This window comes from Oncorhynchus keta, chromosome 19, assembly GCF_023373465.1.
Source record: "Oncorhynchus keta strain PuntledgeMale-10-30-2019 chromosome 19, Oket_V2, whole genome shotgun sequence".
In the NCBI taxonomy this organism is placed as follows: Eukaryota; Metazoa; Chordata; class Actinopteri; order Salmoniformes; family Salmonidae; genus Oncorhynchus; species Oncorhynchus keta.
Window position 1 is genome coordinate 4,076,255 of NC_068439.1, and position 12,581 is coordinate 4,088,835.

Below are 12,581 nucleotides of genomic sequence, written 5' to 3' on the forward strand. Positions count from 1 at the left end.
CCCCCCTCTAACCACTAGGCTACCTGCCCCCTCTAACCACTAGGCTACCTGCCCCCCTCTAACCACTAGGCTACCTGCCCCCCTCTAACCACTAGGCTACCTGCCCCCCTCTAACCACTAGGCTACCTGCCCCCCTCTAACCACTAGGCTACCTGCCCCCCTCTAACCACTAGGCTACCTGCCCCCCTCTAACCACTAGGCTACCTGCCCCCCTCTAACCACTAGGCTACCTGCCCCCCTCTAACCACTAGGCTACCTGAATGCTCTAACCACTAGGCTACCTGCCCCCTCTAACCACTAGGCTACCTGCCCCCTCTAACCACTAGGCTACCTGCCCCCTCTAACCACTAGGCTACCTGCCCCTCTAACCACTAGGCTACCTGCCCCCTCTAACCACTAGGCTACCTGCCCCCTCTAACCACTAGGCTACCTGCCCCCTCTAACCACTAGGCTACCTGCCCCCTCTAACCACTAGGCTACCTGCCCCCTCTAACCACTAGGCTACCTGCCCCCTCTAACCACTAGGCTACCCGACCCCTCTAACCACTAGGCTACCTGCCCCCTCTAACCACTAGGCTACCTGCCCCCTCTAACCACTAGGCTACCTGCCCCCTCTAACCACTAGGCTACCTGCCCCCTCTAACCACTAGGCTACCTGCCCCCTCTAACCACTAGGCTACCTGCCCCCTCTAACCACTAGGCTACCTGCCCCCTCTAACCACTAGGCTACCTGCCCCCTCTAACCACTAGGCTACCTGCCCCCTCTAACCACTAGGCTACCTGCCCCCTCTAACCACTAGGCTACCTGCCCCCTCTAACCACTAGGCTACCTGCCCCCTCTAACCACTAGGCTACCTGCCCCCTCTAACCACTAGGCTACCTGCCCCCTCTAACCACTAGGCTACCTGACTCCCTCTAACCACTAGGGCTACCCTAGGCTACCTGCCCCCTCTAACCACTAGGCTACCTGCCCCCTCTAACCACTAGGCTACCTGCCCCCTCTAACCACTAGGCTACCTGCCCCCTCTAACCACTAGGCTACCTGCCCCCCTAACCACTAGGCTACTAACCACTAGGGCTAACCACTAGGCTACCTGCCCCCTCTAACCACTAGGCTACCTGCCCCTCTAACCACTAGGCTACCTGCCCCCTCTAACCACTAGGCTACCTGCCCCCTCTAACCACTAGGCTACCTGCCCCCTCTAACCACTAGGCTACCTGCCCCCTCTAACCACTAGGCTACCTGCCCCCCTAACCACTAGGCTACCTGCCCCCTCTAACCACTAGGCTACCTGCCCCCTCTAACCACTAGGCTACCTGCCCCCTCTAACCACTAGGCTACCTGCCCCCTCTAACCACTAGGCCCTGCCCCCTCTAACCACTAGGCTACCTGCCCCCCTAACCACTAGGCTACCTGCCCCCTCTAACCACTAGGGCTACCACTAGGCTACCTGCCCCCTCTAACCACTAGGCTACCTGCCCCCTCTAACCACTAGGCTACCTGCCCCCTCTAACCACTAGGCTACCTGCCCCCTCTAACCACAGGCTACCTGCCCCCTCTAAGGGCTAGGCTACCTGCCCCCTCTAACCACTAGGCTACCCTGCCCCCTCTAACCACTAGGCTACCTGCCCCCTCTAACCACTAGGCTACCCTAACGACTAGGCTACCTGCCCCCTCTAACCACTAGGCTACCTGCCCCTCTAACCACTAGGCTACCTGCCCCTCTAACCACTAGGCTACCTGCCTCCTCTACCCACTAGGCTACCCTGCCCCCTCTAACCACTAGGCTACCCTGCCCCCTCTAACCACTAGGCTACCCTGCCCCCTCTAACCACTAGGCTACCTGCCCCCTCCCCTAACCACTAGGCTACCCTGCCCCCTCTAACCACTAGGCTACCTGCCCCCCTCTAACCACTAGGCTACCTGCCCCCTCTAACCACTAGGCTACCCTGCCCCCTCTAACCACTAGGCTACCTGCCCCCTCTAACCACTAGGCTACCTGCCCCCTCTAACCACTAGGCTACCTGCCCCCTCTAACCACTAGGCCCCTCTAACCACTAGGCTACCTGCCCCCTCTAACCACTAGGCTACCTGCCCCCTCTAACCACTAGGCTACCTGCCCCCTCTAACCACTAGGCTACCTGCCCCCCTCTAACCACTAGGCTACCTGACTCCCTCTAACCACTAGGCTACCTGCCCCCTCTAACCACTAGGCTACCTGAGGCTACCTGCCCCCTCTTAGGCTACCTGCCCCCTCTAACCACTAGGCTACCTGCCCCCCCCTCTAACCACTAGGCTACCTGCCCCCTCTAACCACTAGGCTACCTGCCCCCCTCTAACCACTAGGCTACCTGCCCCCCTCTAACCACTAGGCTACCTGCCCCCCTCTAACCACTAGGCTACATGAATGCTCTGAATGATTAATCGACTGATCGATCGATTGAAACATACCTTGCCACCGTCTTTGACGCTGAGGAAGTCAAACTGCTTCTCCATGCTGAGGTCATTGAAGGCCAGGTTAATCCTACTCTCTGGCTTGGTGATGATGAGCCACACACAGTGCATATTGTTTCCATATTCCTGGGGGTAGTTTGGGGACAGCAGCACCCCAGAGGGGGTTGTGAAGTTGAAGAAGCACGAGACTGGAGGAAGGGAGAGCGGGATGTAGGGGGGGTATGAAAAGAGAGAGAGAGTTAGATCAAATCAAATTGTATTCGTCACACAACAGAAAGGTGTAGACCTTACAGTGAAATACTTACTTACGAGCCCTTAACCAACAATGCAGTAAAAAATATATATAATATGGATAAGAATACGAAATAAAAGTAACAAGTAATTAAAGAGCAGCAGTAAAATAACAATGGCGAGACTATATACAGGGGGTACTGGTACAGAGTCAATGTGGAGGCTATATACAGGGGGTACTGGTACAGAGTCAATGTGGAGGCTATATACAGGGTGTACCGGTACAGAGTCAATGTGGAGACTATATACAGGGGGTACTGGTACAGAGTCAATGTGGAGACTATATACAGGGTATTCCGGTACAGAGTCAATGTGGAGACTATATACAGGGGGTACTGGTACAGAGTCAATGTGGAGGCTATATACAGGGTATTACGGTACAGAGTCAATGTGGAGGCTATATACAGGGGTACCGGTACAGAGTCAATGTGGAGACTATATACAGGGGTCCTGGTACAGAGTCAATGTGGAGGCTATATACAGGGGTACCGGTAGAGAGTCAATGTGGAGGCTATATACAGGGTGTACCGGTACAGAGTCAATGTGGAGACTATATACAGGGTATTACGGTACAGAGTCAATGTGGAGACTATATACAGGGGGTACCGGTACAGAGTCAATGTGGAGGCTATATACAGGGTGTACGGTACAGAGTCAATGTGGAGACTATATACAGGGTATTACGGTACAGAGTCAATGTGGAGACTATATACAGGGGGTATTACGGTACAGAGTCAATGTGGAGACTATATACAGGGTATTACGGTACAGAGTCAATGTGGAGGCTATATACAGGGGTACCAGTACAGAGTCAATGTGGAGGCTATATACAGGGGGTACCGGTACAGAGTCAATGTGGAGGCTATATACAGGGGTACCGGTACAGAGTCAATGTGGAGGCTATATACAGGGTATTACGGTACAGAGTCAATGTGGAGACTATATACAGGGTATTACGGTACAGAGTCAATGTGGAGACTATATACAGGGGGTACCGGTACAGAGTCAATGTGGAGGCTATATACAGGGGTACCAGTACAGAGTCAATGTGGAGGCTATATACAGGGTGTACCGGTACAGAGTCAATGTGGAGGCTATATACAGGGTGTACCGGTACAGAGTCAATGTGGAGGCTATATACAGGGTGTACCGGTACAGAGTCAATGTGGAGGCTATATACAGGGTGTACCGGTACAGAGTCAATGTGGAGACTATATACAGGGTATTACGGTACAGAGTCAATGTGGAGACTATATACAGGGGGTACCGGTACAGAGTCAATGTGGAGGCTATATACAGGGGTACCAGTACAGAGTCAATGTGGAGGCTATATACAGGGGTACCGGTACAGAGTCAATGTGGAGGCTATATACAGGGTGTACCGGTACAGAGTCAATGTGGAGGCTATATACAGGGGGTACCGGTACAGAGTCAATGTGGAGGCTATATACAGGGGTACCGGTACAGAGTCAATGTGGAGGCTATATACAGGGGGTACGGTACAGAGTCAATGTGGAGGCTATATACAGGGGTTACGGTACAGAGTAAATGTGGAGGCTATATACAGGGGGTACCGGTACAGAGTCAATGTGGAGGCTATATACAGGGGTACGGTACAGAGTCAATGTGGAGGCTATATACAGGGGGTTACCGGTACAGAGTAAATGTGGAGGCTATATACAGGGGGTACCGGTACAGAGTAAATGTGGAGGCTATATACAGGGTGTACCGGTACAGAGTCAATGTGGAGGCTATATACAGGGTGTACCGGTACAGAGTCAATGTGGAGGCTATATACAGGGGGTACCGGTACAGAGTCAATGTGGAGGCTATATACAGGGTATTACGGTACAGAGTCAATGTGGAGGCTATATACACAGGGGTTACGGTACAGAGTCAATGTGGAGGCTATATACAGGGGTTACGGTACAGAGTAAATGTGGAGGCTATATACAGGGGTACCGGTACAGAGTCAATGTGGAGGCTATATACAGGGGGTACTGGTACAGAGTCAATGTGGAGGCTATATACAGGGGTACCGGTACAGAGTCAATGTGGAGGCTATATACAGGGGGTACTGGTACAGAGTCAATGTGGAGGCTATATACAGGGGTACTGGTACAGAGTCAATGTGGAGGCTATATACAGGGGTACCGGTACAGAGTCAATGTGGAGCTATATACAGGGGGTTACGGTACAGAGTAAATGTGGAGGCTATATACAGGGGGTACCGGTACAGAGTAAATGTGGAGGCTATATACAGGGGTACCGGTACAGAGTCAATGTACAGGAGGCTATATACAGGGTATTACGGTACAGAGTCAATGTGGAGGCTATATACAGGGTATTACGGTACAGAGTCAATGTGGAGGCTATATACAGGGGGTACTATACGGTACAGAGTCAATGTGGAGGCTATATACAGGGGGTACCGGTACAGAGTAAATGTGGAGGCTATATACAGGGGTACCGGTACAGAGTCAATGTGGAGGCTATATACAGGGGTACCGGTACAGAGTCAATGTGGAGGCTATATACAGGGGTTACGGTACAGAGTCAATGTGGAGGCTATATACAGGGTGTACCGGTACAGAGTCAATGTGGAGGCTATATACAGGGTAGTACCGGTACAGAGTCAATGTGGAGGCTATATACAGGGTATTACGGTACAGAGTCAATGTGGAGACTATATACAGGGGGTACCGTACAGAGTCAATGTGGAGGCTATATACATGGTATTACGGTACAGAGTCAATGTGGAGGCTATATACAGGGGGTACCGGTACAGAGTCAATGTGGAGACTATATACAGGGGGTCCTGGTACAGAGTCAATGTGGAGACTATATACAGGGGGTACCGGTACAGAGTCAATGTGGAGGCTATATACAGGGGGTACCGGTACAGAGTCAATGTGGAGACTATATACAGGGTATTACGGTACAGAGTCAATGTGGAGACTATATACAGGGGGTACCGGTACAGAGTCAATATGGAGACTATATACAGGGTATTACGGTACAGAGTCAATATGGAGACTATATACAGGGTATTACGGTACAGAGTCAATGTGGAGACTATATACAGGGGGTACCGGTACAGAGTCAATATGGAGACTATATACAGGGTATTACGGTACAGAGTCAATGTGGAGGCTATATACAGGGGGTACCGGTACAGAGTCAATGTGGAGACTATATACAGGGGGTACCGGTACAGAGTCAATGTGGAGGCTATATACAGGGGGTACCGGTACAGAGAGTCAATGTGGAGGCTATATACAGGGTATTACGGTACAGAGTCAATGTGGAGACTATATACAGGGTATTACGGTACAGAGTCAATGTGGAGACTATATACAGGGGGTACCGGTACAGAGTCAATGTGGAGGCTATATACAGGGGTACCAGTACAGAGTCAATGTGGAGGCTATATACAGGGTGTACCGGTACAGAGTCAATGTGGAGGCTATATACAGGGGTGTACAGAGTCGGTACAGAGTCAATGTGGAGGCTATATACAGGGTGTACCGGTACAGAGTCAATGTGGAGGCTATATACAGGGTGTACCGGTACAGAGTCAATGTGGAGACTATATACAGGGTATTACGGTACAGAGTCAATGTGGAGACTATATACAGGGGGTACCGGTACAGAGTCAATGTGGAGGCTATATACAGGGGGTACCAGTACAGAGTCAATGTGGAGGCTATATACAGGGTGTACCGGTACAGAGTCAATGTGGAGGCTATATACAGGGTGTACCGTTACAGAGTCAATGTGGAGGCTATATACAGGGGGTACCGGTACAGAGTCAATGTGGAGGCTATATACAGGGTATTACGGTACAGAGTCAATGTGGAGGCTATATACAGGGGGTTACGGTACAGAGTCAATGTGGAGGCTATATACAGGGGTTACGGTACAGAGTAAATGTGGAGGCTATATACAGGGTACCGGTACAGAGTCAATGTGGAGGCTATATACAGGGGGTACCGGTACAGAGTCAATGTGGAGGCTATATACAGGGGTTACGGTACAGAGTAAATGTGGAGGCTATATACAGGGGGTACCGGTACAGAGTAAATGTGGAGGCTATATACAGGGTGTACCGGTACAGAGTCAATGTGGAGGCTATATACAGGGTGTACCGGTACAGAGTCAATGTGGAGGCTATATACAGGGGGTACCGGTACAGAGTCAATGTGGAGGCTATATACAGGGTATTACGGTACAGAGTCAATGTGGAGGCTATATACAGGGGGTTACGGTACAGAGTCAATGTGGAGGCTATATACAGGGGTTACGGTACAGAGTAAATGTGGAGGCTATATACAGGGGGTACCGGTACAGAGTCAATGTGGAGGCTATATACAGGGGTACTGGTACAGAGTCAATGTGGAGGCTATATACAGGGTATTACGGTACAGAGTCAATGTGGAGGCTATATACAGGGGTACTGGTACAGAGTCAATGTGGAGGCTATATACAGGGTACTGGTACAGAGTCAATGTGGAGGCTATATACAGGGGTACCGGTACAGAGTCAATGTGGAGGCTATATACAGGGGTTACGGTACAGAGTAAATGTGGAGGCTATATACAGGGGGTACCGGTACAGAGTAAATGTGGAGGCTATATACAGGGGGTACCGGTACAGAGTCAATGTGGAGGCTATATACAGGGTATTACGGTACAGAGTCAATGTGGAGGCTATATACAGGGTATTACGGTACAGAGTCAATGTGGAGGCTATATACAGGGGTACCGGTACAGAGTCAATGTGGAGGCTATATACAGGGGGTACCGGTACAGAGTAAATGTGGAGGCTATATACAGGGGGTACCGGTACAGAGTCAATGTGGAGGCTATATACAGGGTATTACGGTACAGAGTCACAGAGTCAATGTGGAGGCTATATACAGGGGTTACGGTACAGAGTCAATGTGGAGGCTATATACAGGGTGTACCGGTACAGAGTCAATGTGGAGGCTATATACAGGGGGTACGGTACAGAGTCAATGTGGAGGCTATATACAGGGTATTACGGTACAGAGTCAATGTGGAGGCTATATACATGGGGTCCTGGTACAGAGTCAATGTGGAGGCTATATACAGGGGTTACGGTACAGAGTCAATGTGGAGGCTATATATAGGGGGTACTGGTACAGAGTCAATGTGGAGACTATATACAGGGGGTACCGGTACAGAGTCAATGTGGAGGCTATATACAGGGGGTACCGGTACAGAGTCAATGTGGAGGCTATATGCAGGGTATTAGGGTACAGAGTCAATGTGAAGGCTATATACAGGGTATTACGGTACAGAGTCAATGTGGAGGTTATATACAGGGTATTAGGGTACAGAGTCAATGTGGAGGTTATATACAGGGGGTACCGGTACAGAGTCAATGTGGAGGCTATATACAGGGTATTACGGTACAGAGTCAATGTGGAGGCTATATACAGGGTGTACCGGTACAGAGTCAATGTGGAGGGTACAGAGTCAATGTGGAGGCTGAAGAGATGAGCTAAAGAGATGAGTAATAAAGCTGCTGTAAAGTCACCCCCAAAAAGGTTATAGATATGACTTGATAGGAAGTCAAAGAAGCGGCTGTTCTATATGCACTATTTCTATGTTTCCCGTTCTTAGGTTTAAGTTTTCTTAAGTCTTCCACATTATCTATATAATAATGCAGTTTAATTTCTACGTCTTTTTCTTTCAGGTTTGTACACCAGCTTCCTACCCCTGATTTTTTTGACCCCTGCTTGTTTTGACACATGAACTGAACTGATGTTAACTGTTCATTTTTTTTTCTTCTAAATTGCCACCAGGAAATGGCAGATCTATTTTGCATCTTTTAAATGAACATATGACGCTGATATGATATTAGCTAAATCTCCTCTAAAACACATGAATCCATTTGTTACCTGTAACGAAAGAGACATATTCATACTCATCTGCAGTGCTTCCAAAAAAAAAAAGAGATTTAGGATAAACATTTATTAAAAAAAAAAAAAAATAAGAAGATTAGATAAACTAAACTAAATTAGTCCAGTAAGGACAGGGTTGCCAGACTCTGCTTGTTTCACTGTGAAGGAGATTTCTCCATCTGGTTGAAGGAGCCAGACTCTGTCTGTTTCACTGTGAAGGGAGATTTCTCCATCTGGTTGCCAGACTCTGCTTGTTTCACTGTGAAGGAGATTTCTCCATCTGGTTGCCAGACTCTGTCTGTTTCACTGTGAAGGAGATATTTCCATCTGGTTGCCAGACTCTGTCTGTTTCACTGTGAAGGGAGATATTTCCATCTGGTTGCCAGACTCTGTCTGTTTCACTGTGAAGGGTGATTTCTCCATCTGGTTGCCAGACTCTGTCTGTTTCACTGTGAAGGAGAGATTTCTCCATCTGGTTGCCAGACTCTGCTTGTTTCACTGTGAAGGGAGATTTTCTCCATCTGGTTGCCAGACTCTGCTTGTTTCACTGTGAAGGGAGATTTCTCCATCTGGTTGCCAGACTCTGTCTGTTTCACTGTGAAGGGAGATATTTCCATCTGGTTGCCAGACTCTGTCTGTTTCACTGTGAAGGAGATTTTCCATCTGGTTGCCAGACTCTGTCTGTGTCAATGTGAATGTGGGAGATATTTCCATCTGGACTCTGTCTGTGTCAGACTCTGTCTGTTTCAATGTGAAGGGAGATATATTTGCCATCTGGTTGCCAGACTCTGTCTGTTTCAATGTGAAGGGAGATTTCTCCATCTGCTTGCCGGTCTGTTCAATACAAGAACAAGCCTGGGCTGACTCTGAACAGATCTCTTTCTTACTATCCTAAATCTGAACCTGAGGTGAACTATTCATCTTTCTATTGTTGTTCCTAAGCTAACTAATGAGGTTAGCATATATCATCTTGGCTGAGGTGTGGTTCACCTTTATGAGGATGGCAATGGTAGCACACACAGTCACTCTGTGGCACACACACACACACACATATGTGCGCTTGCACAGTTAATCAATGTGCTGACTATAAACTGTGTGTGTCTGACTATAAACTGTGTGTGTGTGTGTGTGTGTGTGTGTGTGTGTGTGTGTGTGTGTGTGTGTGTGTGTGTGTGTGTGTGTGTGTGTGTGTGTGTGTGTGTGTGTGTGTGTGTGTGTGTGTGTGTGTGTGTGTGTGTGTGTGTGTGTGTGTGTATAAGTGGCCAGATTATCCCTGGATATCCCTGGATTTGGATACAATATGGGGGTTTATTAACTAATTAAAACAAAAAACTACAAAACAGAAAGAACATATGTTTCCCATGAAAAAAAGGCCATTGAATTGAAAAGTGTGAAAGAGAGAGAGAGAGAGAGAGAGAGAGAGAGAGAGAGAGAGAGAGAGAGACAGAGAGAGAGAGCGAGAGCGCGAGAGAGAGCGCGAGAGAGAGCGAGAGAGCGAGAGAGAGTCAACTGTAAATTAGGTTAGCAAAGGAGACTTATAACTCAGGTTAGACAGCTAGGCTAGGCTAGCATACATTATGTGTTGTATAGGAGACGTATAACTCACAGACAGCTGGGCTAGCATACATTATGTGTTGTATAGGAGACTTATAACTCACAGACAGCTAGGCTAGTAAACATGATGTGTTGTATAGAGAGACTTATAACTCACAGACAGCTAGGCTAGTAAACATTATGTGTTGTATAGGAGACAGATCACTGTTTACAGACACAGCTAGGTTAGCATACAATATGTGTTGTATAGGAGACAGATCACTGTTTACAGACACAGCTAGGTTAGCATACATTATGTGTTGTATAGAGACAGATCACTGTTTACAGACACAGCTAGGTTAGCATACAATATGTGTTGTATAGGAGACAGATCACTGTTTACAGACACAGCTGGGCTAGCATACATTATGTGTTGTATAGGAGACAGATCACTGTTTACAGACAGCTGGGCTAGCATAAATTATGTGTTGTATATGAGACAGATCACTGTTTACAGACACAGCTAGGTTAGCATACATTATGTGTTGTATAGGAGACAGATCACTGCTTACAGACACAGCTAGGTTAGCATACATTATGTGTTGTATATGAGACAGATCACTGTTTACAGACACAGCTGGGCTAGCATACATTATGTATTGTATAGGAGACAGATCACTGTTTACAGACAGCTGGGCTAGCATAAATTATGTGTTGTATATGAGACAGATCACTGTTTACAGACACAGCTAGGTTAGCATACATTAGGTGTTGTATAGGAGACAGATCACTGCTTACAGACACAGCTGACAGGTTACAGACACAGCTAGGTTAGCATACATTATGTGTTGTATATGAGACAGATCACTGTTTACAGACACAGCTAGGTTAGCATACATTATGTGTTGTATAGGAGACAGATCACTGCTTACAGACACAGCTAGGTTAGCATACATTATGTGTTGTATATGAGACAGATCACTGTTTACAGACACAGCTAGGTTAGCATACAATATGTGTTGTATAGGAGACAGATCACTGTTTACAGACACAGCTGGGCTAGCATACATTATGTGTTGTATAGACAGATCAGACAGACACAGATCACTGTTTACAGACAGCTGGGCTAGCATACATTATGTGTTGTATAGACAGAGACAGATCACTGTTTACAGACACAGCTAGGTTAGCATACATTAGGTGTTGTATAGGAGACAGATCACTGTTTACAGACACAGCTAGGTTAGCATACATTATGTGTCGTGTATGGAGACAGATCACTGCTTACAGTCAGCTGGGCTAGCATACATTAGGTGTTGTATAGGAGACAGATCACTGTTTACAGCTTACAGACAGCTGGGCTAGCATACATTATGTGTTGTATAGGAGACAGATCACTGCTTACAGACAGCTGGGCTAGCATACATTAGGTGTTGTATAGGAGACAGATCACTGTTTACAGACAGCTAGGTTAGCATACATTATGTGTTGTATAGGAGACAGATCACTGTTTACAGACACAGCTAGGTTAGCATACATTATGTGTTGTATAGAGACAGATCACTGTTTACAGACACAGCTAGGTTAGCTTACAATATGTGTTGTATAGGAGACAGATCACTGTTTACAGACACAGCTAGGTTAGCATACATTATGTGTTGTATAGGAGACAGATCACTGTTTACAGACACAGCTAGGTTAGCATACATTATGTGTTGTATAGGAGACAGATCACTGTTTACAGACACAGCTAGGTTAGCATACAATATGTGTTGTATAGGAGACAGATCACTGTTTACAGACACAGCTGGGCTAGCATACATTATGTATGTGTTGTATAGGAGACAGATCACTGTTTACAGACAGCTGGGCTAGTATACATTATGTGTTGTATAGGAGACAGATCACTGTTTACAGACACAGCTAGGTTAGCATACATTATGTGTTGTATAGGAGACAGATCACTGCTTACAGACACAGCTAGGTTAGCATACATTATGTGTTGTATAGGAGACAGATCACTGTTTACAGACACAGCTAGGTTAGCATACATTATGTGTTGTATAGGAGACAGATCACTGTTTACAGACAGCTAGGTTAGCATACATTATGTGTTGTATAGGAGACAGATCACTGCTTACAGACACAGCTAGGTTAGCATACATTAGGTGTTGTATAGGAGACAGATCACTGCTTACAGACACAGCTAGGTTAGCATACATTATGTGTTGTATAGGAGACAGATCACTGTTTACAGACACAGCTAGGTTAGCATACATTATGTGTTGTATAGGAGACAGATCACTGTTTACAGACAGCTAGGTTAGCATACATTATGTGTTGTATAGGAGACAGATCACTGCTTACAGACAC

At 47.2% G+C, this 12,581-nt stretch overlaps 1 protein-coding gene across 1 annotated transcript in view; it reads right to left on the reverse strand.

The window, feature by feature from the left end:
• LOC118378371 (CUB and sushi domain-containing protein 1-like) overlaps positions 1-12,581 on the reverse strand; it is a 926,375-nt gene that overhangs the window by 490,264 nt on the left and 423,530 nt on the right. Inside the window, 1 exon segment of the mRNA XM_052471760.1 lies at positions 2,453-2,643. Within this exon segment, the coding sequence (XP_052327720.1) occupies positions 2,453-2,643 (191 nt within the window).